At 42.6% G+C, this 27782-nt stretch overlaps 3 protein-coding genes across 38 annotated transcripts in view; 1 reads left to right on the forward strand and 2 right to left on the reverse strand.

Moving 5' to 3' along the window:
- Nucleotides 1–14368, forward strand: part of GALNT11 (polypeptide N-acetylgalactosaminyltransferase 11) — a 50712-nt gene extending 36344 nt beyond the window's left edge. For all 9 annotated transcript variants that reach the window (XR_012002528.1, XR_012002529.1, XM_025993765.2 and 6 more), the window contains 6 exons: nucleotides 4907–5024; nucleotides 6550–6702; nucleotides 9376–9594; nucleotides 11354–11458; nucleotides 13256–13393; nucleotides 13630–14368. Coding sequence is in view for 7 of the 9 variants with exons in the window: in XM_025993765.2 (XP_025849550.1) it covers nucleotides 4907–5024; nucleotides 6550–6702; nucleotides 9376–9594; nucleotides 11354–11458; nucleotides 13256–13393; nucleotides 13630–13761 (865 nt within the window). In the remaining 2 variants the exon portion in view is untranslated. The remainder of the gene's footprint in view (nucleotides 1–4906; nucleotides 5025–6549; nucleotides 6703–9375; nucleotides 9595–11353; nucleotides 11459–13255; nucleotides 13394–13629) is intronic.
- Nucleotides 8386–26292, reverse strand: LOC140599532 (uncharacterized). The gene is made up of 6 exons (XM_072762687.1): nucleotides 26223–26292; nucleotides 23809–24502; nucleotides 19321–19376; nucleotides 17221–17327; nucleotides 9666–9790; nucleotides 8386–8663 (listed from the first exon to the last, which is right to left on the reverse strand). Exons 1-4 carry the CDS (start codon nucleotides 26290–26292, stop codon nucleotides 17308–17310), a joined length of 840 nt encoding a protein of 279 aa, XP_072618788.1. The 3' UTR covers nucleotides 8386–8663; nucleotides 9666–9790; nucleotides 17221–17307.
- Nucleotides 25706–27782, reverse strand: part of KMT2C (lysine methyltransferase 2C) — a 284827-nt gene continuing 282750 nt past the window's right edge. For all 28 annotated transcript variants that reach the window (XM_072763203.1, XM_072763205.1, XM_072763209.1 and 25 more), the window contains one exon: nucleotides 25706–27643. In XM_072763203.1, coding sequence (XP_072619304.1) covers nucleotides 27551–27643 — 93 coding nt within the window. In that variant the 3' untranslated portion in view covers nucleotides 25706–27550. The remainder of the gene's footprint in view (nucleotides 27644–27782) is intronic.

Here is a 27782-nt window from a genome sequence, read left to right on the forward strand (position 1 = left end):
CCACACTGAAGGCAGGCGCTAAACTGCTGAGCCAGCCAGGCGTCCCTTGAGTGCTTATTGAATTTTATATGTTGTGCCAACTCCTAAGGAAAGATTTGTGAATTAGGAATTATTCATGTTCTCAAGGATTTATCACTTAGGAAGGCAGGCAGATACAAACAGTATCCTGGGATAATTGTTGTGTAGGATATGGTAGGAGTGCCCCATGCGCTGTGGGTTTTTGTTTTTTTTTATGTTGATTATCATGGTTTATTGGATTTGCCATTTACTTGCCTTCAGACCTTTGCTAGTATGAGTGATGCCTGAAGAATATTTGCTAAATAAGCCTTTTCTATGATTAGGATTTTTAGGATGGATTTCTGCTAGTACAGTTACAAGTCACAGTGTAGGAGTTACTCTCATTCGTATTCTCACTATTACAAATCTGTTTATATGTTTTTTTTTAATTTTTCATGTGGATTTCAGAGAGCTTTGTATTTCCTCTTTTTTAACATTCTTGGACCTACAGTTTGTTTTTTTTTTTAACTTGTGAAAAAAATAACATAAAAAGTGCACTTACATATATATGTATTATGCACACAATTTAAGTAATGGTTATAATATGAACACCTGTGCAGCTACCACCCCAGTCAAGACACAGCACCTAGATGCCCTCTATATGCCTGTTCTGGTCACAGCCCCTCCCCCTAGAGCTATCGTTACCCTTGACCCAGTGGTCGTTTCCTCACCTTCTTATAGTTTCACCCTCTATGTGTATCTAAACAATATAGTTTTAGTTTTTGCCTGTTCTTGGACTTGATATAAAATGAAGCTATGGGACTCATTATCATTTTGTCTTCTTTTACTCAACATTGCTTAAAAAAATTCATCTATGTTACAGTGTATGGCTCTGCTTCATACAGCAATGAAAGAGGATCATGTTCTATTACTAAATCAGAACTTACTTATCTAGCTTACTGTTGGTGGGGAGGTTGGGTGGTTTTCGGTTGTCTCTCTTTACTGTTGCACAGATGGTGCTGTTAGCAGCACTGTTATCCACAGCTTTACAAGAGGGACTGCCCAGTTGTAGGGCGTGCCTCTCTTTACCTTTAGGAGATTGGTTTTCCCAGCACCTGAGGTGGCTCCACAGCTGACCTGCGGGGACTTGCCAGCTCCCTCTCATCTGACCCACACTTGGAGGGGACAAGTTCCAGGGGCCTGATGTGGTCTGCTGGGAGCGAGGCCATCTTCCGCACGCTTGGGCTTTGTGTGAGTCTGTTGCAGTTCCTGCTAAGTTCAGTATGTGAAGCTGAGTAGATCACAACCCACCCTTCCCTCTCTCAGGAAAGCCGGGCTGCATCTGGAGGACTGTCTCTCTATGCTTCTGGTCTCTGCAGCCACACATCCTGTGATAGGAGGCAGACAGCAGCCACTCCATTTCGTCCTCTTGGACTGTCCCTGGTGCTCTTTGTGGGAAGGTAAAGACGGTACCCAGGCTGCTGCTCATTCTTAGTGTTAGTGCTCTTGCTGGGCATTGGTTTCTTTGTTTAATACTTTTAATAAACAAAACTTTGGATGAGGAGTGGCTGACACTCTGCTCCCTGTTCTCAGTCCTTCTCCCCAGAGGTTAATTCTTATCACTTTTTACTTTGGGTCTTATGTTCATTCCTTTCACTCTAGATGACGAACATATTCCTCTTCTCAATGTCAAACTGACTTTAGGTCCTTTCTGTGGGAAAAGTGAAGATTTTGCTCCTTTATGTCACTGCCTCCTGCTCTCTGGCCTGGCGGGGTAGTGCTGGTGTTTGTGTTACAGTATCACCTCCCTTCGGCACTTGGAGAAAGCTTCCCTTGGGCTGTGACAGCGCCGTGGGATGCCGTGGGACACTCCTCCTTATGTTGCCCCTTCTGATGCTTTTCCTCACTTTCCTCTAGTTTTTCTGTGAGCTCTCTGATTTTATGATATCAGGGTTGCTAACTTAAATTGGATGTTTAGATTTTTAAATTTTTCATCCTTTTTCCTTTCCTAATATATGTATATAATAATAATAATGTATTTAAGGTGATAAACTTTCTTCTAATCATGCCTTTAGCTGCATGCCATAAATTACATTATGTTTTATTATTTATTTTAAAATATTTTCATAGTGACAGCTTCTCTGTCTGACCCATAAGTTATTTAGCAGTACATTTATTATTTTTCAGACATCTGAGGATTTTACAATTACATATTCCTAGCTTAATTTTTTGTGGTCAAAAAATATTCTGTATGATTTTAAATCTTTGAAAATTGGTGAGATTTGCTTTATGGTCAAGCACAGAATAATTTTTTTAAGTGTTCCTGTGTGCCTGAAAAAATCTGTATTTTCTATGGTTGTTAAAAATGGGATTCCATTTCAATTCAGTCAGGTTTATTGTATTATTCAGATACTCCATACTTTTATTAATGCTTTAACAAAATTTGTGGAAGTGTAGTTGACATATGGTATTATATTAGTTTCAAGCGCACAGCATAGCAATTCAGTTCTGTACATTACACAATATATACCGTGATGGTTGTAGTTACACTTTTATTATTTTTTAATTTCCACGTTCTATCACTTATTAAATATGGTATATTAAAGTTTCCCACTACAATTGTGTATTTGTTTCTCCTTGTAGTTCTTTATATATTTTCTTTGTACGTTTTGAGGCTGTCCTCTGTCATCATAGATATATGAAAATTTGGAATTACTAAATTATTAAATCTTGTGGTGAATTAAATCATTCTAGATTTTCAGAATAGTAAAACTTTTGCATTATAGTGACATTACTATGGCTGTCTAGCTTTGTCTTAATATTTTCATTGTATAGCTTTCCTTTTGTTGTCAGCCTCTTATATTTAGCTGTGTCCCTAGCAAGGAGTGTGTACTTGCTTTTGTATTATGATTTGTTGTTAACCAGTGTGAAAAATTTCCTTTTAATTTAGTTAATTACATTGAATATTGTATTTTGTGCTTATGATAACAGTGGTACTATTTGCATTCTGTCCTTTGTTCTTTTTTCCCCCTCCTCTCTTGCTTTCTTTTGCTCTTGAGTTCGGATTTTTTTATTTTTCTGTTCCCAACTGCCAGCCCATTATTAGATGTTTTGCATTCTTATGACTGTTCTTGTAGTGATTTCCCTACAGAATACAACATTGCATCCTTGACTTACCAAAGTGCAACATAATTTGGTACTCCAGAGAATGCAGGGATCTGAAGATGTTCATTCTCCAGTCCATCTCCCCTCAGATTATATTGAGGTGTATGTGTGGTAACTCTACTGTAGACAGTTTTTTATGTGGCCTAATTATTATTTATTTAGGTTTACCCACATGTTTTCCCTTTTATGTTACTTTTTTATTTTCTCCATATCTGCAAACTTCCATCTAGGATTATTTTCATTCTAACTGAAGAAGACATTTTAAATGTATTTCCTTTGGCTGGACCTTCCAGTGATTACTTCTCTCTGGCTTTTTGTAAAATTGTAAAATTTCACTATTACTTTGAAGTATAATTTTACTTGGTACCCGTTTCTGGGTTGGTAGGTAGATTCTCAGGACTTTGAAGGTTATTCGAGAACCATTGGGCTCTACTCTTTGTGGTGAGAAGCCAACAAGTCTTATTTTTGAAGGCAGCCTCTCTCATTGGCTTCTTTAATTCCTTCTTTGTCAGAGGTTTTTTTCAGATACGCGTAAGTTTGGTTTCTTTTTTGATCATATCTATTTACCTGCCAAATTCTGCATCTTGTCTTTTATCCTTGCATATATTGAGCAGTTATTTTAAAGTCTCTGCCCACGGATCCCTGGGTGGCGCAGCGGTTTGGCGCCTGCCTTTGGCCCAGGGCGCGATCCTGGAGACCCGGGATCGAATCCCACGTCAGGCTCCCAGTGCATGGAGCCTGCTTCTCCCTCTGCCTGTGTCTCTGCCTCTCTCTCTCTCTCTGTGACTATCATAAATAAATAAATATAAAAAAAAATTAAAGTCTCTGCCCAATAACTATATTATGTAAACCTCTTGTTTGTTTTTTTCATGTGATTTATCTTCCTGATTGCCTGATTGTTTGTTTATTTACTTTTGTTTGGTGGCAGACACTGTCATGAAAAATTAGGGAAATATATTCTTACCTGAGATGGTGTTTTCTTCCTACAGAGAGGTTTTGCTTCACTTCTAGCAGACAGCTTGGGACGCTAGAATCCACCATCACCTTAACTCAGTTTCAGGAAGTGAGACAGTTTCATGGAAGCTGAGCTTGTGTCTCTTTGAGGGCCAGTCTTCATATTTTCTCACTAACAGTTTCTCAGTCTTGGCAATATTGACATTTTTGAGCCAGATACTTCTCTGTTTTGTGTGCTCTCTTGTGCATTTTAGAATATGTAGTAGCATGCCTGGCTTCAGCCCATCAGTTGCTAGTAGAACCCTGCCCCTGCTCCCCCCCCCCCCACCCAATTGCTGTGACAGCTAAAAATGTTTCCGAACATGAATTAAATATTTGGGGACAAAAATCATCATATTTGAGAGCTACTGGTTTTAGGTCAGAATTTGTCTGGTCTCCCCTTGGCAGGCTGTAGAATCCAAGTTTTTATCCCAGTTGGTCTGTGAGACTGTCAAAAGGTATTATTAATTCATATCAGGTGTATGTCTAATAACAGTGTTATAATTTAAGAAGTACTTTTGATGCTTATAAAAGTAGCCTTCATTTGGCAGATGTCTAGTATGTCATTGGCAGTCTAGAAAATTCAGTTATGTGGCCCAGCTCATTCCCTGATATTAGGTAAAATATATTTCATAACAGTTAATCTGGTTTTTATTAGTGATGTTCCAAAGGTGCACTGAATTTTTTTTCAAACAAAGACAGTAGATAACTGGCTGTATAGAATTGATACAGTAATTGTTTCCTTTTCTAGGTCACCTACAATGGCTGGAGGATTGTTTGCCATGAACAGACATTATTTCAATGAACTTGGACAGTATGACAGTGGCATGGATATCTGGGGAGGAGAAAATTTAGAAATATCATTTCGGGTAATTTTTTCATGTTTAATTAGTTCTGTGTAGTAGAATATAATTTTCATCTACAATCTCATATTTTCTATAAATTCTCTTTATTTTTGTTAAATTGTCCTTAATGGATGCTACTTCATCGTGATCTGTGATGTGGATAATTATCCATCAAAGTGTGGAAAATATTTAAGCAGGCTTATTTTATAAGAATTTTAAAAAGGGGAGGTTGTAGTGAACGGTTGGTTATAATTTCAGATGTCTAAATATACATTTAAACTAGAGTTTGGTTCTTTGTCAGTTTATTAATCTTATTTGCTAACCCTAGACATATATTTAGGGTGATCGGATTTCCTTGATTGCTCAAGACCATCCTTGTTCATACCTGTTCTCCCAGGAAAATTATTAATAGCTACCCATTCCACTTTCAGAAGTAGCTAGCAGAATCCTTTAATATACACAAGTCCCTCAACCTTAGGAAGAAATTAATCTCTCATAATCCATCCTCCTCTCCAGCTGCTAAAGTTGGAAAGCCAGTGGTATGGGTGGGGTCTGGGACTCGCAACTATGGGGTGGAAGACAGTCTTTGTAAAGGGCAGAACGAGACCAAGGGAGAGAACTCAGACTTCTCCACAGTAGCAGATGTCCTCACTAGCCATCCCCCAGCTCCTGGGCTTCACAGTGGAACTCCATCCACCAGTACCACTGTACCACTGTGCATGTGTTGTTCTGTATTTTTGCAATGTATTGACCAAAATGTTTTTAAAAAGGTAATTTTTCCTACATAACCTTTAGAATTTTAAAGTTGAAAGAAATAATATCATTAGTTCAGTCTTATTTTGAACATAAGGTAATGGAGTCCCACAAAAACTAAAATAACCATATAAAGTAACCCAAATGGCCAAAGGCAAAAATTTAGACCAGAACAAAGATCATTTGACTCTTAATCTAGAGTTACTCTGTATATTTCATTATTTCTGTATATAAAAATGTTACAAGAAAGTACCAGGGCATCTGGGTGGCTCAGTAGTTGAGTGTCTGCCTTTGGGTCAGGTCATGATCCCAGGCTCCTAAGATCGAGTCCCACATTGGGCTTCCCCAGGGAGCCTGCTTCTCCCTCTGCCTATGTCTCTGCCTCTCTCTCTCTCTCTCTCATGAATAAATAAATTTTTTTTTTTTAAAGAAAGTACCAGTAAACTGAAATTTAAGGACCAGCCAGTAAACATTCTTTGTCCCTAAGTCCTGAGTAAAGTCCTTTTCCCTAAGTCTGTTAAAACAGCAAAGTACATAGTAAGTGTGATTTTAGACATGAGGTAAAAAGAATATTCTATTGTTATAGAATTTAATTTCTTTTTAATCGTAGAGATCTGTTTTTTTAATGTACCCTTTGACTTTCTTGACTTTCTTGACTTTGTATTTGCTAGTTATATAAAACATCTTGCAAAGTCTCATAAATACCTATTTAAGAAGATTAATTTCATGAAAATGTATGCATTGATTTCATAGCAATGCAAGGTAACTATTAATACATATTTTTGCTCCTGACCAGATTTGGATGTGTGGAGGTAAACTCTTCATCATCCCTTGCTCTAGAGTTGGACACATTTTCCGAAAAAGACGACCATATGGTTCTCCTGAAGGCCAGGACACCATGACACACAACTCCTTGAGGCTGGCACATGTTTGGTTGGATGAATATAAGGTGAGAGTAAGTTACTCTGTTGGAAGGGTTAGCTAGGCTGTTGCTCCTTTGTGGATGGCTCTGGCACACTTCTGTTGGGATGACGTATACTTCAGGCCGTCTCTTTCTATGTTTCTTTTTCCTGTCGTTTTTGTTGTGACCCTTCTTTGAGTTTTCCAAGTGGTTACTCTATAAAAGGAAATACAGCCAATATCAGAAGACATTCTTTCTCCCTTCAGTGTCTTTGTTCCTCTGACTCCCAGAGAACGTGGCTCCTTTTCTTTGCTCCTTGGGCTTTGCTGGGTCCCAGTCCCACTACTTCCACTGTTTGCCTCTGTGTATGTAGTATTCCTTCCCATTTTCTCTTCTGCTGCACACAACTTTTGGTATTTCCTTTGCAACATCTTTATTGAGGTCTAATTCACAAAGCATTTTATCAGCCGCAAAAAGAAACTCTATATCCTTCAACTATCACCCCCTCATCTCCCGCAGTCCTAGACAACCACTGATCTACTTCCTGACTCTCTAGATTTGCCTATTCTGGACATTTCCTACAAATGGAGTCCTATAACACATGGTCTTTTGTTACCATCTTAGTAATAAATAAGCATGATGTTTTCGGGTTCATCCATATTGTGCCATTTAGTATTATTTCTTTCTTTTTTATTGCCAAATAATATTCCATTGTGTGAATTGCACATTTTAACCATTCATGAGTTATGAAAATGCTGCTGTGAACATTTGTGTACAATTAATTTGTGTACAATTAATTTGTGTACAATTAATTTTTTTAAATGAACATTTGAGTGTGTACTGTATACCAAGCTCTGAAGTTTTGGGAGATGCAGATGCACAGTGATAACCCCCCCGCCCCAATGCAGTAAATGGGAGTTGAGGTATGTGCCATGTGCTGTGGGCATAACGAGAACAGAGCAGATCACTGCTTGGGGAGTAGAAGTAGGGGCTCATGGTCATGCTTCTGCCACACTGTATGTCTCTTCCCTTGCTCTCCATGTTCCTCAGCTTTGAGTCACATTATCTCACAGCAGCTCTCAAAAAGTGGTTCATAGGTCCATGTAAATCCTGGCTCCCCTTTTAGGAGGTTTGCCAGGTCAAAGCTGTTTTCACAGTCCAGTTAATACAGTATTAGCCATTTTCACCATGTTGACTTTGCACTGATGCTGCAAAAGCACTTTGAGTAATAGAAATAGTTGCGTTAAATCTCAGTGTGCTCAGAATGCTGTGAAACGCTTGAATCAGTCTACCAAAAGCACTTTTCACTTACACTGAAAGAAATACAGTGCTTGTTTTAGGAGAAAACGTGCGCAGTTGTGAGATAAACTGGTCACTTTTCTCCAAAGAACACTTTTTATGTAAAAGAATGACTCACAAAGCATGGTTATTTATATTTGGATATTTGGCAGATATTCTCAGAAGTGAACCAACTGAGCCCTCTCTCTTCAACTGATAACATTTGTTTCAGGTGGAAAACTTGTATCCATCCCTTTGAGTTTGATGACTTCCAGTACTTACGGGCTTTTCTGATGAGATTAGGAATATTTATGAATATAATTTTTGATATTATAGAGTGAAATTTGTCAATATTTGGAACTTCACAACCCAGTGGAGCAGTATTTTCCAAATGACTAATCATGGGTGGTATTCAAATCGTGGATAGGTAAAAGATCCATTCAAAGAGCAAGATAGAGCAGTAGAGTTTAATGCAACGGTACAAAAAGCTCAATCATATGATTTAAGGGTTTGCTACAATGTGGAATATGAAATTTTACTGTTTTGGTAAAATACCAAAAAAGGGGGGCGCCTAGGTTCCTCAGTTGGTTAAGCATCTATCTTCAGCTCAGGTCATGATCTCAGGGTCCTGGAATTGAGCCCGACATTGGGCTCCCTGCTCACCAGGGAAGGAGTCTGCTTCTCCTTCTTCCTCTGCTGTTCCCCCTCCTTGTGCTTGCTCACTTGCTCTCCTATCAAATAAATAACAAAATCTTTTTTTAAAAAATAAAAAAATAGCCATAATTCTCTGAAACTGCTATTAAAGTATTCCTTCCAAAAGTATTCCTTCCATTTTAAACTATATTTTTTCACACTCTTATTTTTAAGAATATATTTAACCAAACAACGTATAGTAACAGGTTGAATGCAGAAATGAGAATTCAGCTGACTTCTTTGTAGCCAGACATTGAAAAGATTTGTAAAATTGTAAAGCATATCATGTCCTCACTAAATTTTTTATTGTTCAAAGCATGTTTATGTTAATAGGTAATGAGTTATTTTTAATGAATTAACAAAGTTTTAACTTTTCATATGGTATGTACCAGTGGATACAACTCACAGGAACAGACGCTTCTTGGAGTCTTCGGTAATCTTTAAGATTAGAGAGTCCTGATGGAGTCAGAGAACTGCTACCCTCATGTGTAGCCTGCTTCATTAATTCTGAGATGTTTTTACATTTTGCCATTTTTGAAATTGCGATGTATTTAAGATGTCTTAGTGTCAGTGATGGACCTAATTGCGTGAAAACTTTAATTTGATGTTTTTTGGCAACATCAAGACAACACTGGCATGAAAAATATTTTTGCTGATCCATTTTTTTCAGTTAAGTCTTAGGTTATAATTGATAATCCTCATTTTTAAAAAGCTATGCTCTTGTTTTTCATTTCTCTTTTTAAAATTCAGGAGCAGTATTTTTCTTTAAGACCTGATCTGAGGACCAAAAGCTATGGAAATATCAGTGAGCGTGTTGAATTGAGGAAGAAGTTGGGTTGTAAATCATTTAAATGGTACCTGGATAATATCTACCCAGAGATGCAGATATCTGGGCCCAACGCCAAACCCCAGCAGCCCATTTTTATCAATAGAGGGCCAAAACGCCCCAAAATCCTTCAGCGTGGAAGGGTAAGAAAGTAAACTCATCCAAGTGCTTCATTAAAAGTTGTATGATATAATAAATGACGTTTTAGACTCACAGTATCCTTTTAGTGATAGACTTTAGCTTGCTTCCATTATATTCTTTTGGTGGGAACTTCCTCCACTCAGGTAGTAAGACCTTCGAAATGTTAGTATCTTCACTGTTAATATTAACATTCTTCACCTGCCAGCAGTAAACAGCACATGACTTCTGTAAGTTACGTGCTGGGTTTCAAGAAGGTGGATGTAAATGTGAATAGAACAATAAAGGTACTATAAGTGAGTATGAAACTCATTTTAAAAGACCAGTCCCCCCAAAAATTTTTTTTAAAAATTAAAAGGAAAAAAAAAGGCCAGTTCCAAAAGGAAGACAGAAAGAGAAATGGGGGTGCTTTCTGCTGTTGAGGCCAAAGCTCTGGGAACAACTCCAGAGAGCAAGTGAAAGATCTGAGCTGCACAGAAAACCCATGACCAGCCACGTTTCTGTAGATGTTCCCTTTTGTTTCTGAAGGAATTTCTTCACAGTTCTATAAATCTTAGGGGTCTAGCCATAAAAACTATACCTTTTTCCTGAATCACTTCTTAGAATTTGCTTTCTGAAAGTATAGATGTTCTGATTGATGCTGTTTTCTGTACTAAGAAGGTGGTGCTCCTTAGGATCTTTCATGATGCTAAGTGTTCCCTCAGTGGCTAAAGCAAGCCTAGAACTTTCCCCTTCTTGTCCTCTTGATGAGATTAAAACAAAGTCAGAGTGTTTTCTTTTTAAGTAAAAATGCGTACCAGGGTTTGTCCATATAGTTGAAGCCCTTTACATTATTCTTGCCTCGCATGTCTAAGCTCCTTTAACACTAACATTAATATTTTACCCAAACTAGATACTCTGTTGCATTTCTGGGTCTCACCTTTGCAATTTCTTTTTCTTTCTTTCTTTCTTTCTTTTTTTTTTTTTTTTTTTAAGATTTTTATTTATTGGGATCCCTGGGTGGCTCAGCGGTTTAGTGCCTGCCTTTGGCCCAGGGCGTGATCCTGGAGTCCCGGGATCGAGTCCCATGTCAGGCTCCCGGCATAGAGCCTGCTTCTCCCTCCTCCTGTGTCTCTGCCTCTCTCTCTCTCTCTATGTCTATCATGAATAAATAAATTTTTAAAAGTTTATAAAAAATAAAGATTTTTATTTAATTATGAGGGACACAGAGAGAGAGGCAGAGACACAGGCAGAGGGAGAAGAAGCAGGCTCCTGCAGGGAGCCTGACCTGACATGGGACTCAATCCTGGGTCTCCAGGATCAGGCCCTGGGCTGAAGGTGGTGCTAAACGGTTTACGCTGAGCCACCCGAGCTGCCCACCTTTGCAATTTCTAATCTGTGTTTATCTCAGTTTAGCATGTGCATCACATTTGGTTATGCACTGTCTGGTTTGTACCTTTTTTTTTATTTCCTCAATTTCCTTTTAAGGCTCTTTAGGCCAGAGATGTTTTAGTTTCTTTCCTGCTCTGTAGCAGATTAGTAAACCTATATCTTTAGGTAGAATTTCTACTTGACATTGCTTGCATATATTGTTAAAATTGCCTGTAACCTTGTAGTCTATTGTGATACCCTTATGTACTGAAGCTAGAATTTAGGAATAAAATGCTTATATTTTTATGACCTTTGATATTCAGAGCTTGGAATAGTATTTTCACATTTCATCTAAAACCACTTTATCTAACATTCTAAGATGTCTTCTGAGAAGAGCATTCTCTCATTTTACAGCTCTATCACCTCCAGACTAACAAGTGTCTGGTGGCCCAGGGCCGCCCAAGTCAGAAAGGAGGCCTGGTGGTGCTTAAAGCGTGTGACTACAGTGACCCAACTCAGGTGAGTGATGCCTCTGGGCTCAGCCAGTCCTGGAAAGTGTCCTTCAGTGAAGGGAACTTGCTGGCAGTCCTGAAGGAGAAGGGCAGAGAAGACTGAAGATTTTAATCGCACTTTCCTTAGATGATATGGGTTAAGTTGGAAAAGACTTTAGAGCTCATGTAATACAACTATTTTTGTCTCCTTTGTATATTTTTTCCTACCTTTGCTCAATGTTTGTAACTGCGAAGTACAAATAATGCTCCTAACAATGAATCAAAAGCTCATTGAAGGTTAGGAGTGGCAAAGGAAGTTTAGTGTCCCTCTGGGCAAGAATATTAATGCTACAGTAGATAAGTTATCTTTTGTAGAATTTTCTCTAAAATCAAATTTCTCTGAGTCTTAGTCCATCAGAAGAAACTACAACAAAATAATCGGTTCATTTCATTCGCATAATGTTTGTATTCTCATAACCTTTTCAGTGGTGTTAAAGTAGACCTAAAAATAAGCCAAAAACTTGCATGAGTTTGGAACTGTAATTTGAGACTACTTGTATCTGATAACAGTAGTCTAACCTCCTAGATATAGAACCTCAAGCCTGTAGAACCTCAGTGCTAAGTACATCACAGGGAGGTGATTTTCATTTCCATTTGAGTGGTGGAGATTGTGTCACTCAAGACTATAAAAAGGATGGGTAGCCTGTGTCCTCTGAAATTTCATAGAAGACTTTTTATTTCTAGCAGAGCTTGCACAGTATGGAAGGTGTTGTCCACACTGGAAAATAGGATTTAAAAGGGGTCTTGTGCTGTGTCTGGGTATGAGGGGTGTCATACCCAGGTGTCTGGAGGGTCTTGGGCACTGGGGTGTTCAATTGTAATGATGCTTCAGTGGCTTATGTTACAATGGGATGAGGTCACTGAGATTTCTTCCAGAAAATGGAAGAGATTTGAGGAGATGGAATTACATTCTCCTGTTTCTACTGTGTTGGGATCATGCAGATTTGTCCTGATGGTGGTAGCCACATGTGGCTCCCATGTTGGACAACACAGGTTATAAAACATTAGCATCATTGTAGAAAATTCTATTCATAGAACTCTTCATGTTAATGGAGACAGCACACATACATTTTGGGCCTGGAGGTAAAAATACTAATGAGTAAAATAATTCAGAAACAAAATTTAGTGATGGTACCAATTGGAGAGTAAGCTCTTCATTGCACTTGTCCTGCTCAGCCGATTTTAGGCCACAGAGAAGACTATCCTGCAAGATCTGTGCATCTAGAGAAAACCTGCTTCTGGGCCCACAGAGGAAATGATCCCAGCCCAAATGCTGTGGGGGATGATCTGGGATTAGAGTATAACGTCCCCTAGGACAATGTGATATACCGGCTCCTGCACAGCAGCGCTGCCCAGCAGATGAGGGACGTCTGACAGGGATGCCTGTGAGTTCCTGTCTGCAGAAGGCCAAGCCCGCAGGCCCATCTAGGGATGCAGACCACTGTAGGATTGTGAAATCCTAGAATTAGAAAATGTCTACAATTGTGTGCTCAGTTAATTCAGTCAGTTACATTAAGTTCAAAGAACAAGTTAACCATTGTTTTGGTTTCTTCCTGGGACTGCACTTCTTTTTCCTGTGTTTGTTCATTCCTTCCATTTTCAGATAAGCATGTAACTCAGGTTCGTTGATCTTTCCCTGCTTTATGCAACCATGTAGAATAACCCCATTCTTCTTCCACAGATACGTGACCTGTGCTACGTCTGAATTTCAAAATCTAAAGCAGAACCTGGATCTTTGATTTTGATCTTTGATTTTCTTCCTTAGATTTGGATTTATAACGAAGAGCACGAGTTGGTTTTAAATAACCTCCTTTGCCTGGATATGTCAGAAACTCGCTCGTCAGACCCACCACGACTCATGAAGTGCCACGGGTCAGGAGGATCCCAGCAGTGGACCTTTGGGGTGAGGAGCTTGCTAGTGAGGATGGGAGTGAGGAAGCAGACAGAGCTAAGTGTGGCAAGTGCAGTCCTGGTCCCCCTTGTAGAAGTTCATTCTGAGTTTGTAGTATCCCTTAAGCAAGCAAAACATCTGAAATAGTCCACAGCTCACCTGCATTTCTTCTCTACTACATTATGGCAGTAAGTTTTTTTTAAGTTAAAGCAATTAACTGGTATATTTTTCTTGCTACCTTTTTTCAGAAGAGTAATCGGCTATACCAGGTGTCCGTTGGACAGTGCCTGAAAGTGGTCGATCCACTGAGTCACAAAGGCTACGTTGCGATGGCAATCTGTGATGGCTCCTCATCACAACAGTGGCATCTGGAAAGCTAAAGTGGACGCTATGACTAGCATGGCAATTCCTCAGTGTTCGCCTCATCTGTGAGCTGTGAGGCTTGAGAAGTTGCTGGTACAAGAAAATCCCAGGAAACTGCTTAAATAGAACCATTTTTGAGCGGATGAGATGACAGATATACTAGAGACTGGAGCACAGAGTGATCATCAGAAAATGAGGAAATCTGATTTACCAAGACATTAACATCATTTCTGAGCTGCTAAGGAATTTCTTGCTTATGGTAAGAAAGTAGACTACAATTTTAACTCTATAAAGGGTCAGGGTTGGACAAGACAAACCCAGGAGATTGACATTTCTGTTCACACTTATTTATGCTTTTTAATCCCTTTAATAATAGAATGGCATTTGTCTGATCAGGAACTTGTCATGGTTTCCTTTTTTAGAAGGACTTCATAGGAAACAAATTTTTTTACTTCAATTATCATGTCCAAAATAATTTCAAACAAACTGAATCCACATTACTTTTAACTTCAGAAGGCCTCATTTATAAGATTATATATTTAAGAGGCAGTTAACTATTATAAATTATTTTGGTGAAATATGGTACTATCGACATTTAAAATAAAGGATCCTTTTGATGATTTACATGGGACTTTTTGTCTGCTTTTCTTGTGTTGGGGTTTCTGATCTGCGTTGTGCTGTGTGTCATATGGTGACCAGGATACTTGGTTCGGCTAATGAACCAATAAGCGAGGGCACAGCACCATTCTTTAGCTTGAACTGTGTGAATTTGACACTGAATGTCTGTAAATTCACTAAAGCTGGCATTTAGGTATAGAGGTCAGGATCGCAGAAGATAGATCTCAGACCACCAAAAAACCCACTAGTACTGATAAATTAATTCAGTAAAGTCACAAGATACAAAGTCAATGTATAGAAGTCTGTTGCATTCCTATACACTAATAATGAAGCGACAAAAAGTGAAATTAAGAAAATCCCATTTACAATTGCACCCAAAACAATAAACTTAACCAAAGAGATAAAAGACCTGTACTCTGAAAATTATAAAACACAAAGTTCAAAATGATCCAAAGAAGTGGAAAGACATCCCATGCTCATGGATTGGAAGAACAAATATTAAAATATCCATACTGCCTCAAGCAATCTACAGATTTAATGCAATCTTTTTTATCAAAAAAACCAAAGCATTTGTCACAGAACTAGAAAAAACAATCCTAAAATTTGTATGGAACTATAAAAGACCACATATAACCAAAACACTCTTGAAAAAATCGAAAGGCATCACAATTCTAGATTTTAAGTTCTATTACAAGTGGTAGTAATTAAAACAATATGGTACTGGCATAAAAATAGACACATAGATCAATGGAAGAGAAAAGAAAACTCAGAAGTAAACCTACAATTATATGGGAAATTAATCTTCAACAAAGTAGGAATAAATATAATAATGGGAAAAAGTCTTTTCCTCAAATGGTGTTGGGGAAACTGGTCAGCTACAGGCAAAAGAATGCAACTGGACCACTTTCTTTCATAATATACAAAAATAAAGTCAAAGTAGATTAAAGACTTAAGTATATAATCATTTTACAGCTATAGGTCTAGGTCTAGAACCATAAAAATCCTTGAAGAGAGCATAGGCAGTAATTTCTCTGACATTGGTCATAATATTTTTATAGCTACAGTCTGCTGAGGCCAAGGAATTAAAGTAAAAAATTGTGACTACATCAAAATAAAAGGTTTCTGCACAGCAAAAGAAATAAAAGGCAAGTTACAGAATAGGAGAAGATATTTGCAAATAACATATCCGATAAAGCATTAGTACTCAGAATATATAAAGAACTTAACATCAAGAAACAATGCAATTAAAAATGGGCAGAAGACACATTCTTCCAAAGAAGACATCCAGCCAGCCAATGGACACATGAAAAGAAGCTCAACATCACTCATCAAGGAAATGCAAATCAAAACCGCAATGAGAAAAAAACAAACAAACAAAAAAAAAAACACGAGCTATCACTTCACACCTGTCAGTATTGCTAATACCAAAAATAACAAGAAACGACAAATGTTTGTGAGGATGTGCTCTTGCACTATTGATTGGAATGCAAACTGGTGCAGCCACTGTGGAAAATAGTATGGAGGTTCCTCGGAAAATTAAACTACCCTGTGATCCAGTAATCACACTACTGGGTATTTACCCAAAAATATAAAAACAATTCAGAGATATATGTACCCCTATGTTTACTGCATTATTTATAATTGCCAAACTATGGAAGCAGCCCAAGTGTCCACTAATAGATGAATTAAAAAGATGTGTGTGTGTATATATAACAAAGTTTATACACACACATACAATGAAATATTATTCAGCCATTAAGAAAATGAAATCTTGCCATTTACAACAACATGTAGAGCTAGAGAATATAATGCTAAGTGAAGAAAGTCCAGAGGGATACCTGGATGGCTTAGTGGTTGAGCATCTACCTTCGGCTCAGGTCCTGATCCTGGGATCTAGAATCGAGTTCTGCATCGGGCTCCTTGCAGGGAGCCTGCTTCTCCCGCTGCCTATGTCTCTGCCCCCCACCCCCTCTCTCTGTCTCTCATGAATAAATCTTTAAAAGTCCAGAGAAAGATATGTGATATGATCTCACTTATATGGAATTTAAAAACAAATGAGCAAAGGAAAAAAGCCAAACCAAGAAACAGACTCTTAATACAGAGAACATGATTTTTCATAATGAAAAAACAAAAATACAAATTTAGGAGTCACCTTTGCATACTGAAGATGTCCAAATATAATGGGAAGGGTTTTTCCTGCCAAAATTGCATCTCAGAGGAGATACAGTCTTAAAGGGTACTCAGTTATTTTATCTTAAACTGCAAAGCACCATATTAGAAAAATGTTGGAGAATAATATATTCTATATTTTATCTTTTGTAATTCAACTTCGAAGACCAGATGGTCCATACAGAAAGCAGCAAGATGGCAGATTAAACTGCATGCTGCATACAAGAAACTTTTTTTTTTTTTTAAGATTTTATCTATTTGAGAGAGTGTGTGCACAAGCGGGGGGTGGCGAAAGGGGTGAACAGAGAAGGAGAAGCAGACTACCTGCTGATCCGGGAGCCCGAAGTGGGGCTCGATCCCAGGATCCTGGGACCCTGACCTGAGCTACAGGCAGACACTTCACCAACTAAGCTGTGCAAGTGCCCCATGAAACTCACTTTAAATATGAAGACACAAATATGGTGAAATATATGCACGTGGGACACTAATTGAGAGACATCTGAAGTAGCTCTATTAATATTACAAAGATTTTGAAGCAAAGAACATTACTAGGGATGGAAAGGGTCCATTAGAGGAAATAATCCCAACATTATAATACTGAATAACAGAACTTCAAAGTACCTGCTACAAAACCCAATAGAACTGCATAGAAAAACATAATTTACAACTGTAGTAAAATTTCAACATACCTCTCAATAATTGATGAAATAAAGTAGAAAAAAATCAGGTAGGATATAGAAGGCTTGATGATACTGTCCTCCAACTTGACATGGTTATCAATCATGGAACATTCTACCTGACAAGACCAGATGGAATAATGCCTTCTTTTCAATTACACATGAAACGTAGATAGGTCACAAGATAGGTCATGTTCTGAGATGTTCTCAATAAATTCATACAAATCCAACTTGTGCAAATTATATTAGAAACCAACAGTAATGGAAGTCAATAACATACCTGGAAAATCTTCAAATATTTGAAAAATCTACCAGTAACACATTTTCTAATATCCTGCAGGTCAAAGGAGTTATAAAGCTGTTTGAACTGACTGAAAATGAAAATATAACCGACCAAAGACTGAAGGGTGCAGCTAGCAGAAAAGGATAAAAGCTTAATTAAAGTCAATGACTTAAGCTTCCACCTTAAAATAGAAAAAGGAAACAAGAAGAGCAAAGAAACAATTAAATGTCAGAATAGAAATGGATGAAATAGAAAACAAAAATAGAAAAAAATCAAAGCTGGATCAGAACATCACCGAAGTGAAACAAATGTAAAGATACCCATGAAGAATATTATTAAGGGGCACATGGGTGGCTCAGCGGCTGAGCATCTGCCTTTGGTTCAGGTCGTGGTCCCGGGATCCTGGGATCAAGTCCCACATCGGACTCCTTGCATGGAGCTTGCTTCTCCCTCTGCCTGGGTCTCTGCCTCTCTCTGTGTCTCTCATAAATAAATAAAATCTTTTAAAAAATTAAAATTAGAAATACCATATAAAATTAGAAATACCAAATTAGAATCTAGTAATTCCACTACTGGGTATTCACCCAAAGAAAACAAAACCACTAATTCAAAAAGGTATATTCTCCTCTATGTTTATTGCAATATTATTTACAATAGCCAGGATATGGAAGCAGCCCAAGTGTCCATCAATAGATGAATGGATAAAGATGTGCATGTATATACAATAGAATATTACTCAGCCATAAAAAAAAAAGAATGAGATCTTTCCATTTGTGAGAACAAGAATAGTCCTAGAGGATACTATGCTGTGAAATCCGAGAAATACCACGATTTCACTTTTATATGGAATCTAAAACAATGAAGAAACAAAGCAGAAACAGACCCATAAAAAAAAGAAAATAGAACTAATAGTTTCCAGAGAAGAGGGAGGTTGTAGGGGATGGGCAAAATGGGTGGAGTGTGGGAGGTACAGGCTTTCAGTTACGGAATGAGTGAGTCATGAGGATGAAAGGTACAGCGTAGGGAACATAGCCAGTGGTCTTGTCACGGCCTTTTATGGTGACAGATAGGACTCTGCCTGTGGTGAGCATAGTCTAATGTACAGACTTGTCCAAGTCGCTGTGTTACACACCTGTAATGTAACATTGTGTGTCAACTATACCTCATTTTAAGAAATAAAAGTAACGGAATCAAAAAAAAAAAAAAAAAAAGTAACGGAATCCCTGGGTGGCGCAGCGGTTTGGCGCCTGCCTTTGGCCCAGGGCGCGATCCTGGAGACCCGGGATCGAATCCCACATCGGGCTCCCGGTGCATGGAGCCTGCTTCTCCCTCCACCTGTGTCTCTGCCTCTCTCTCTCTCTCTCTCTCTGTGACTATCATAAATAAATAAAAATTTAAAAAAAAGAAAAGTAACTATAAAACTGACAAACCTCTGGATGCCTGAGTGGCTCAGTGGTTGGGCATCTGCCTTCAGCTCAGGTCGTGATCCCGGGGTCCTGGGATCGAGTCCCACATCGGGCTCCCTGCATGGAGCCTGCTTCTCCCTCTACCTGTGTCTCTGCCTCTCTCTTTCTGTGTCCCTCATGAATAAATAAATAGAATCTTTAAAAAACAAACTGACAAACCTCATCAAAAACCAACCAAAAACAGACATGAATTATCTACATCAGGAATGAGAGTGGTAACATCACTAGAGATTCTACAGATGTTAAAAAGGATTGGATGAAAAAGCAATGGAAACTATCATTCGTTGCTGGTGGGAATGTAAAATGGTACAGCCACTTCTGAAGGACTTTGGCAGTTTCTTATGAAACCAAACCTACACTTACCTGATGGTCCAGCAACTGAGTTTCTGCGTACTGTATGATTCCACCTCTGTGACATTCTGGAAAAGGGAAAACCATGGAGACAGTAAAAGATCAGTGGTTGCCACGGGTCAGGGGAGGGAGAGGGGAATAGAGCAGAGAGGATTTTTAGGGCAATACAACTATTATGTATGACACTATAATGGTGGGTATAAGTCATACGTCAGTCAAAAGCCATTGACTATACAAAACCAAGAGTGAAAAAAAAATTAAAAAAAAAAAAAGCCAAGAGTAAACCTTAATGTAAACTCTGGACTTTGGGTGATGATAGGATACAGGTTTATCAAATTTTTTTTTTTTAGATTTATCAGTTTTAACAAAAGTATCACTCTGACGTGGAAGATGCTCAGTTTTGCAGCCAGGGGATAACTATGACCAAGTTTATGCCAGTAAATTTGATGGTTTAAATAAAACGGGCAGATACTGGAAATATATTAACCAGCTTCTCTGAAGAAATAGACAACCTGAATAGCCTTACAGCTATTAAATAAATTCAATTTGTAGTTTAAAAACCTTTCCACAAATAAATAAATAAATAAATAAATAAATAAATAAATAAATAAAAACCTTTCCACAAGAGAACTCCAGGCACAGATGGTTTCACGAATGAATTTGATCAAACAGTGGAGAAAAAATTATACCAATGTTATACCACCACTTCTAGAAAACTTGTATAAATTTTTGATATTATGAGCAAGACTTAACTATTCATTTAGCAATGAATACACGAGAAAACTTAAGAGCAATATCCTTCATAAATATAGAAGCAAAATTTCCTTATAAAATACTAGCAAGTCAAACCCAGTAGTATGTAAAAAGGATTATACATTATGAACCAGTGGGTTTTATCCCAGGAACACAAGGTTCCTTTCACATAAGAAAATCAATGTAGTTTATGATGTTAATACAGGAGAAAAGGCATATGATCTTGCAGAAGAACATTTGACAGGAATCAACACCTATTTACAAAAAGAACTTAGCAAACTAGGAAAAATCTTCAACCTTATAAAAGGCATCTATGAAAAAAACTAGGTGGGCTCATATTAAAAAACAAGTGCCTGGGTGGCTCATTGGGTTAAATATATGCCTTTAGCTTAGGTCACCATCCCCGGGTTCTGGGACTGAGCCCCACATCAGGCTTCCTGCGAGGATGGGGGAGATTGGGGGGTGGGGGTGTCTGCTTGCCCCTCCCCCCACTCATGCTGCCTCACTATCATAAATAAATCTTAAAAAGAAACCTGGATTTGGAACAAACCAAGGATGCCTGTCTTTACGACTTCCATTCAACATTTTTAGTGAAGGTGTTAGCCAGTGCAGCAGGCAATTAAATAGTGTATTCACTGAAAGATAAAAGTGTATTTGCAGACCATAATCAACATTAGAAAGTCATAGGGAGTTTTCAAAAATACTACTAAACACAGGGAGTTTATCAGGACCACAAAATAAAAGGTAAACATACGATTGTACTTCTATACAAATGAACAGTTTAAAATGGGAAAAAGATGGTTATCGTAATTGCAATTTACAATAGCATAAAAAACATGAAAGTGTAAGAGTTGAGGGACGTCCGGGGGGCTCGGGTTGAGCATCGGCCTTCAGCTCAGGACGTGACCTCGGGGTCCCGGGATGGAGACCTGCATCGGGCTCCCCACAAGGAGCCTCCCTCAGCCTGTGTCTCTGCCTCTGTCTCTCATGAATAAATGTTCAAAAAGAAAGAAAGAAAAAGAAAGAGAAGAAAAGAAATAGAAAGAAAGAAGAAGGAAGGAAAGAAAGAAAAAAGAAAGAAAGAAGAAAAGAAGGAAAAGAAAGAAGAAAGAGAAAGAAAGAAAAAGAAAGAAGAAGAGAAGGAAAAGAAAGAAAGAGAAAGAAAGAAAGAGGAAAGAAATGAAAGAAAAAGGAAAGAAAGGAAAGAAGAAAAGAAAGGAAAGAAAGAAAATAAAGAAAGAGAAAGAAAGAAAGAAAGAAAGAAAGAAAGAAAGAAAGAAAGAAAGAAAGAAGAAAGAAAGAGAGAAAGAAAAAGAAAAAGGAAAAAAAAAGAAAAGGCGTTTCAGGGTCGTCGTCAGGAGGGAAACGCAGCCCGAAGCGCAGCGGCGCCCTGGCACCTGCCGCCGCGGAGCCGAGCGGAGCCGAGCGGAGCCGACAGCCGGACCCAGCCGCGGTGGCGGTTTCAAGGTCATGAAGCCACAAGGTAGCTTCCGTCCCTGACACGGCGAAGGGGAGCGCGCCCTGTGAGGCCGGTGTCCCGGAGGAGGAGCCCCGAGCGGGCGGCGGCGGCCGCGGACCCACAGCGAGGGGCCCAGGCCGGGAAGGCGCGCCGCGCGGGTCGCAGGGGAGGGGAGCGCCCCGGGAGCCCGCCCCGCCCCGCCCCGCCCTCGCGCCTGCGCTCCCCGCGGCCCCTCCCGACGGGGCCCGTCGGGACCGAAACGCCTCTAGCGCTGCGGTCGCTGGAGGGGCCCGGCGCGTCGGGGGCTCCGGGCCCGAAATGGGGATAAAGACCAAATGTCCACCGCTTACGACAGCCTCAGGGTGGCCGTCGACCCCTAAGCGCAGAGCGCCGCGCAAGTCGGGGGCGCACGCAGGGAGCCCCAAGCGCCGGGCCCCACTGGGTGCTCAGCCCGTCGGATGAACACGTCTCCCGGGCCGAGGCCCTCGCGCCCGCAGGCCCCGCTCCCCCCGCTCCCCCCGCTCGGGGTCCCAGGGCAGCCCCGGGCTCCGCCTCCCGGGACCTGGCCCGCGCGTGTCCCCGGGCGCCCTCGGGCCAAGCCGCTCGCTCCCCCACTCTGGGCGGCGCTTCTCCTGCCCTCCGCTTACGGCCAGGCTGCCCGGCTCGGGCAAGGGGCGGCAGGCGCGGTGACCGCGGGGCGCGGGGGCCCGGGGCCGCGGGCGCCGCTCCCAGTCGGGGGCAGACGGGGGCGGAAGCCGCAGGAGGGCGGAGTCCGCCCCGCGGAGCCACACGACGGTCGCGCGGCGGGCACGAGCCGGGGGACGCTGAGTAACAGGGAGTGACCATTTAAAGCCGAATTTGACTCAGAAGTGTGGCAGGGCTCAGGCAGGCATTAGAAATTTTAAAAATACGCTTGAGAAATTAGGAATGAAACACAGGGTGAAGGGCAGCCCGGGGGGCTCGGCGGTTCAGCGCCGCCTTCAGCCAGGGCGCGACCCCGGGGTCCCGGACCGAGTCCCGCGTCGGGCTCCCTGCGTGGAGCCTGCTGCTCCCTCCGCTGGTGTCTCGGCCTCTCTCTCTGTGTCTCTCAGGAATAATAATAATAATAATAAAAAAAAAACAGGGTGAAGAAACATGACCCATAATGCCTTGAAAGGAAAAAGAGTTTGACAGGAAGGAAAATTCTAAGTCAAAAGGACATGAGAAAAGTTCTCCCGTCCAGGAGGGAGTGGCAGGATCTGGGCTTGGCCAGCCCCAGGCTGGCAGGGGCCGCAGGGCGGCTTCCCGGGAAACGCTGCGGAGGAGCCGGGGAGGGAGGCCGCGGCGGAGGCCGCTGCTCGGGGCTCGTCCTCAGACACAGCTGACGCCCTGAGACCCGCGGGAACAAGGCCGCGGCGACAGCAGGTTCCAGGGAGGATCACACGGGCCGGCACCGCGGGGTCCCCCAAGGCCGTAGCCCAGCCACCGGCCCAACCGGCCTCTCCCCGGCGCGTGCCCGTTGTGTGTGCTCCGCGGGGCGGACTTTCACTCCGTCGTCCCCCTGTCGCTTCCACCCTCTTGTGTCCCCGACTGGGAGCGGCGCCCCGGGAGCAGGTGGCAGGCGCCAGGCCGCGGGCCCGCGCCGCCCTCATTCAGTTGAGCGGCGACTCTGGATTTTGGCTCAGGTCGCGAACCCGGGGGCAGGCTCCGCGCTCAGCAGGGAGTGTGCTTGGGAGTCACTCCCTGCCCCCCCCACGCGTGCTCCCTGCCAAAATAAGACCTTTAAATAAATAAATAAATGAATACAGTTCGTCCTAAAAATGTGTAAAGAACAAGCTTTGAAAAGAAGAAACTGATCCTCAGTGCCGCCAGAATAAAGTCTGCCAAACGCCTGAAAGGAACGCAACACAATTCAGCGCTCAACAGCACAGAAGCACAAATTCTGGAATCCGAGAAAAATTGCCAGACATGGAAAAGGCAGAAGATGTGACCTGTCACCAGGAGTAAAGATCCATCAGTGAAGTGGGCCCAGAAGTAGGTGACAGGAGTAGCAGGTGGCGATACTGGAAGCTCGGTGTGCTGACTGAAATTTCTAGGAAAACTGTAGCGTCACGAGGAACGAAGCTGTCAAACCAAAGTTGCCAAGGCCACGCACACAGGGCGGACCTGAGCTCCTGTCACCACAGGCGGGGCCGCGGCGGGGGCTCGAGCGGGCACGGCCTCCCGGCCTCGCTCCTCCCCACACACCCTCCAGGGCCTGTCTTCCCCCCCTCCGGGATTAACGTGGCTATTTTCGTTCAAACACTCACACAGCTGTTGTAGTCACGCTGAGGCGCCAAGCGTCCGTCTGTCCCGGGGGTCCGGGCCGCGGGCCTCGGGGGAGGCCGGGAGGAGGGACGCCCACGCCTCCGCCGTCCCCTTCGCGCGGCAGGACCCTGGGGGCCTCGGTGCCGCGGACCGGGCCACGGCGGCGGCGCACGCACCGCGCGTCACCCCGGCCCGCGTCACCACGGCCCACGTCACCGCGGCCGTGACCCCGGGCCGCGCGGAGGAGCCACGCGGGTCTGGCCGCGAGCAGCGCCGCCCCGGCCGCCCGCGTCGCTCGCCGCACCCTCGGGCGCGGTGGCTCGGCCCTCTGCGCCCCTCCGTCCGGGCGCCACCGCGGGAGGCCGAGCGCGTCGGCCGAGACCTTCCCGAAGCGGCTTTCCAGGGGGGGGACTCGGCCCTTGTCAGACGCGAACCGCGGGGCAGAGCGTTCGCCGGGAGAGACCGCAGCGGGGCGCCGAGGGCCCCGACCCCCGGCGACCCCTGCCGGCCCCAGCCCGCGCCGGGCGAGGGCGAGACGGAGGGAGAGGGGGAGGGGGAGGGGGAGACGGAAAGGGAGGGGGAGGGCGAGACGGAGGGCGGGGGCGGGACGCAGGGCCCGCTCGGACAGCCCGGGCCTTCCGCGGCCCCCTGCCCCGCTCGGCACAAGCCCCCAGGTCCCGGCCGCCTCCCTTCGCGCTCACCTGCCTCCGCCCCCGGACCTCCGCCCCCCGCCGGGCCCCCACCCGCGTCCACCAGGCTCCCCGTGGGGACCCGAGCTGGCGATGCCGGGAGCGAGGCCGTCGCGTCAGGCCCGGGGCTTCTCAGGCTTTTCACCAAGGCGGCGGGTGCCCCCCAAGACCCGGGGTTCCGTGAGGCCGGCCGGCCCCGAGGGGGGGCGCTGGCGGTCGGCCCTCCCGCCCCTGCAAGGCGGCTGCTCCGAGGGGAGGGCGAGGCCCCCGTGGCCCCCGTGGGGCTGCGTGGGTCCCCCCTGGGACGGCCTCCCCCTGCCTCCACCTGGTGGTCCCGCCGGAGGGCGGGTCGGTCCCACTCCAGAAGGGAGCCTGCCCCCACTCGGTGAGGAGCAGGGCTCTGTCAGGCCTGCTGTCTCTCCCAGCAGGAGGTCAGAGAAGAGGCTGCAGGAGCAGCAGCCCCGAAGCCTCCAGCCTCCAGCCTCCGAACCTCCAGCCCCCCCAGGCCCGCTGTTTCATAAGTGGGAGCCACTTAGGGGGATTTTAAAAACCTTTTTGTCAGAGAAGGGCTTTTGAGAATTTCTATAAAACCACACAGTATAAAAGCTTATTTTGGGGTGTTCATGAAGCACAAGCTAAAAACTGGTTTTAGGGACTCTGAGCTATTTTAACTCCTTGCAATCCCCTCCCATGCTAAATACATTCAGTACCATAGAAATCCCGTCTCTATCACAGAATAGGGATCCCTGGGTGGCTCAGCGGTTTAGCGCCTGCCTTCGGCCCAGGGCGTGATCCTGGAGTCCTGGGATCGAATCCCACATTGGGGTCCCTGCATGGAGCCTGCTTGTCCCTCTGCCTGTGTCTCTGCCTCCCTCTCTCTGTGTCTCTCATGAATAAATAAATAAAATCTTTTTAAAAAAATATATCACAGAATAAATTTAAAAGCTGCCTCAAAAAAAAAAAAAAATCCCAAAAGACTAAATGGAACAAACAAAAATAGACTTGGAACAAGGCAACAGGCACCATGGATATTTTTTAATTCGGCCTTGGCAAACACCCCAAGGGAGACACCAAAGTTCCCGTCTTGATTCGGCTTCAGGGAACACACTGTGTTCTCCATCTGGAACGAGCTGCGAACCAGTCACCTGGGAAGGAAGAGAACCGAGCCTGGCACATCGCCGGCCGGGCAGACACATACACACAGGCACTCTTATAGATGTAAAATATTTTATTTGTAAATGGTGATCTTCTAAATCTGTGTCCACAAATTCCAAAACCCATAACACTCTGTATACTTCAAAAAATTCAATTTTTGCCAACATTAGATACTATTATACAGAACAGAAAACAAAAACCCGGTAGGACAAATACTGGTAGGATGTCAGAATATTGTACAAGAGAAGAAAAATATTCAAGAAACAAATTTCATACAGCTATTTATCAAGAGAAAAATATATACAATTGATTTATTCTGTAAGATAAAAATACATCATGCCATATACATTACAAGTTCAGAACTGCGTCACTGATATACCAACAGTTTACAGCCCACTTGAATTGTGCACACAAAAACTTCATTTATACTTAGCCTGTGAAGTGTCAGTACCAGAATTTTAAGTACAAAATAAAAAGCTAACCTGGTTCAAAATGCTGATTAAGTTTCTACAAGCAAACACAAAACAGTGTGTGTTTTTTTTATTAAAGAAATGTAAACAAACAGTTCATACAAACACATTTTAAAATTACATCTTCCAAAACCCTATTGTCGGGGTCCTGCAGCTGCAAGCGTGACCACATCGCTCTCATTTTTTTTTTTTCCTTTTCAGATTTTTGTGTTAAATAGAAGGCTAGAATTAGGTTGGAGTCCTGCTACACGATCTGGTATGTTTACATGATTCTCTGTGGCTTGAAACAAAGTTCTAATCAAAACTACATCCGCTGAAGAAAAGTTCAGCCTCCATTTGGGTGTATTTTTAAGCAGTTATTCACAGTTATCACAAATTGTAAGCACAAAAAAACCTGACTGAAGAAGTAGGGATGCAACAATATAATATGAAAAAGTTAGTTTAAGTTACCAAAACAGCTATAAAAGTTGTAGTCTTAGCCTACACTCGGTTCTATCAGAAGGTGTATAAAACAATTAAGTACTAATAGACCGTAGTTTGCAAAAAACCCCAAATGCTCTAGGTTGAAATTTTGGTTATTACATAATTATAATGGCATATTTAATAACACAAAATTATATTGTGACATCCCTATGAACATTTTATAAGCACCCGAGCTGCTGCGGAGCCTGGTAGCATTTGGTCAATACTATTTTTTATACTGTATTTTTTTCTCAAAATATTTACATATTTGTACAAAGTAACAGGGTCTGTTAGTTCTGCAGGTAACAGCAGCAGCTTGGCTTTCTTCTAACTTTTATTTAAAAATAGCTTCATTCACTTATTCAATAATAAATACAAAAAGTTTCTCTTATTTTACAGAAATCAAAAACTACAATAAACTGACTCATGGAATCAAGTATTTAAATGTATTTTAGTGCAAGTTATTACCCCTTAGCTCTATCCCTAAGGAAGTCATTTCAGTACATTCCTTGTTCAGTGGTGTCTACTTTATTTTAAAAAATCTTTTAAGTCAGAGGGCCTGCCCCTTGTTCAGATAAGGCCGTGGCCAGCACTTCGGACGTCCCATCTCCCTTTCGCTGGTGATCTGTCTGTACATTCATAGGAAGACCCCGCCCCGGGGCCGGGCAGCCAGTGGCTCCTCACCCCGACGTGTCTCCTCAGTGAGACGCAAAAACACAACACAAAACAAAACCCACCCACAGAAAGAAGGAGGAAAGAAAGAAGAAGAAAACAAAAGTGCTGGGCTGCTCCGGTGTCCCGGCCGCCCTCCGGCCCGAAGTGCTGGGGCGACCCGGACTCCCAGGAGCTAGTTTTCAGAAAGTCATAAAACAGGAAACAAAAATCTCTTTCCGTCTGCAAAATTCAAATGGTGTGTAGAATCGCTTCTTCCCAGGGACAAGCCGCCCGCTGCGCCACAAGGAATGCATTCAGTTCATCCACTTCCGGCAGTTCACAGCTCCGCAGTGACACGGGATCTTGTGCTGGTCATCCTCAAAGTCGAACTTGTAATCGTAGCAGAGCTGCCGCAGCAAAGACACAGACTGAGAGGCCCGGAGGGATGGCGCTGCCTCTGTGCCTCAGCCTCAATGCCAGCCGCTGGCTGGCCCAGCCCTGACCCTGGATCCCAGACCCCTGGGGTCCCCAAGGGAGGGGAGGCCG

The sequence above is a fragment of the Vulpes vulpes genome, chromosome 7, assembly GCF_048418805.1.
Source record: "Vulpes vulpes isolate BD-2025 chromosome 7, VulVul3, whole genome shotgun sequence".
NCBI lineage: Eukaryota > Metazoa > Chordata > Mammalia > Carnivora > Canidae > Vulpes > Vulpes vulpes.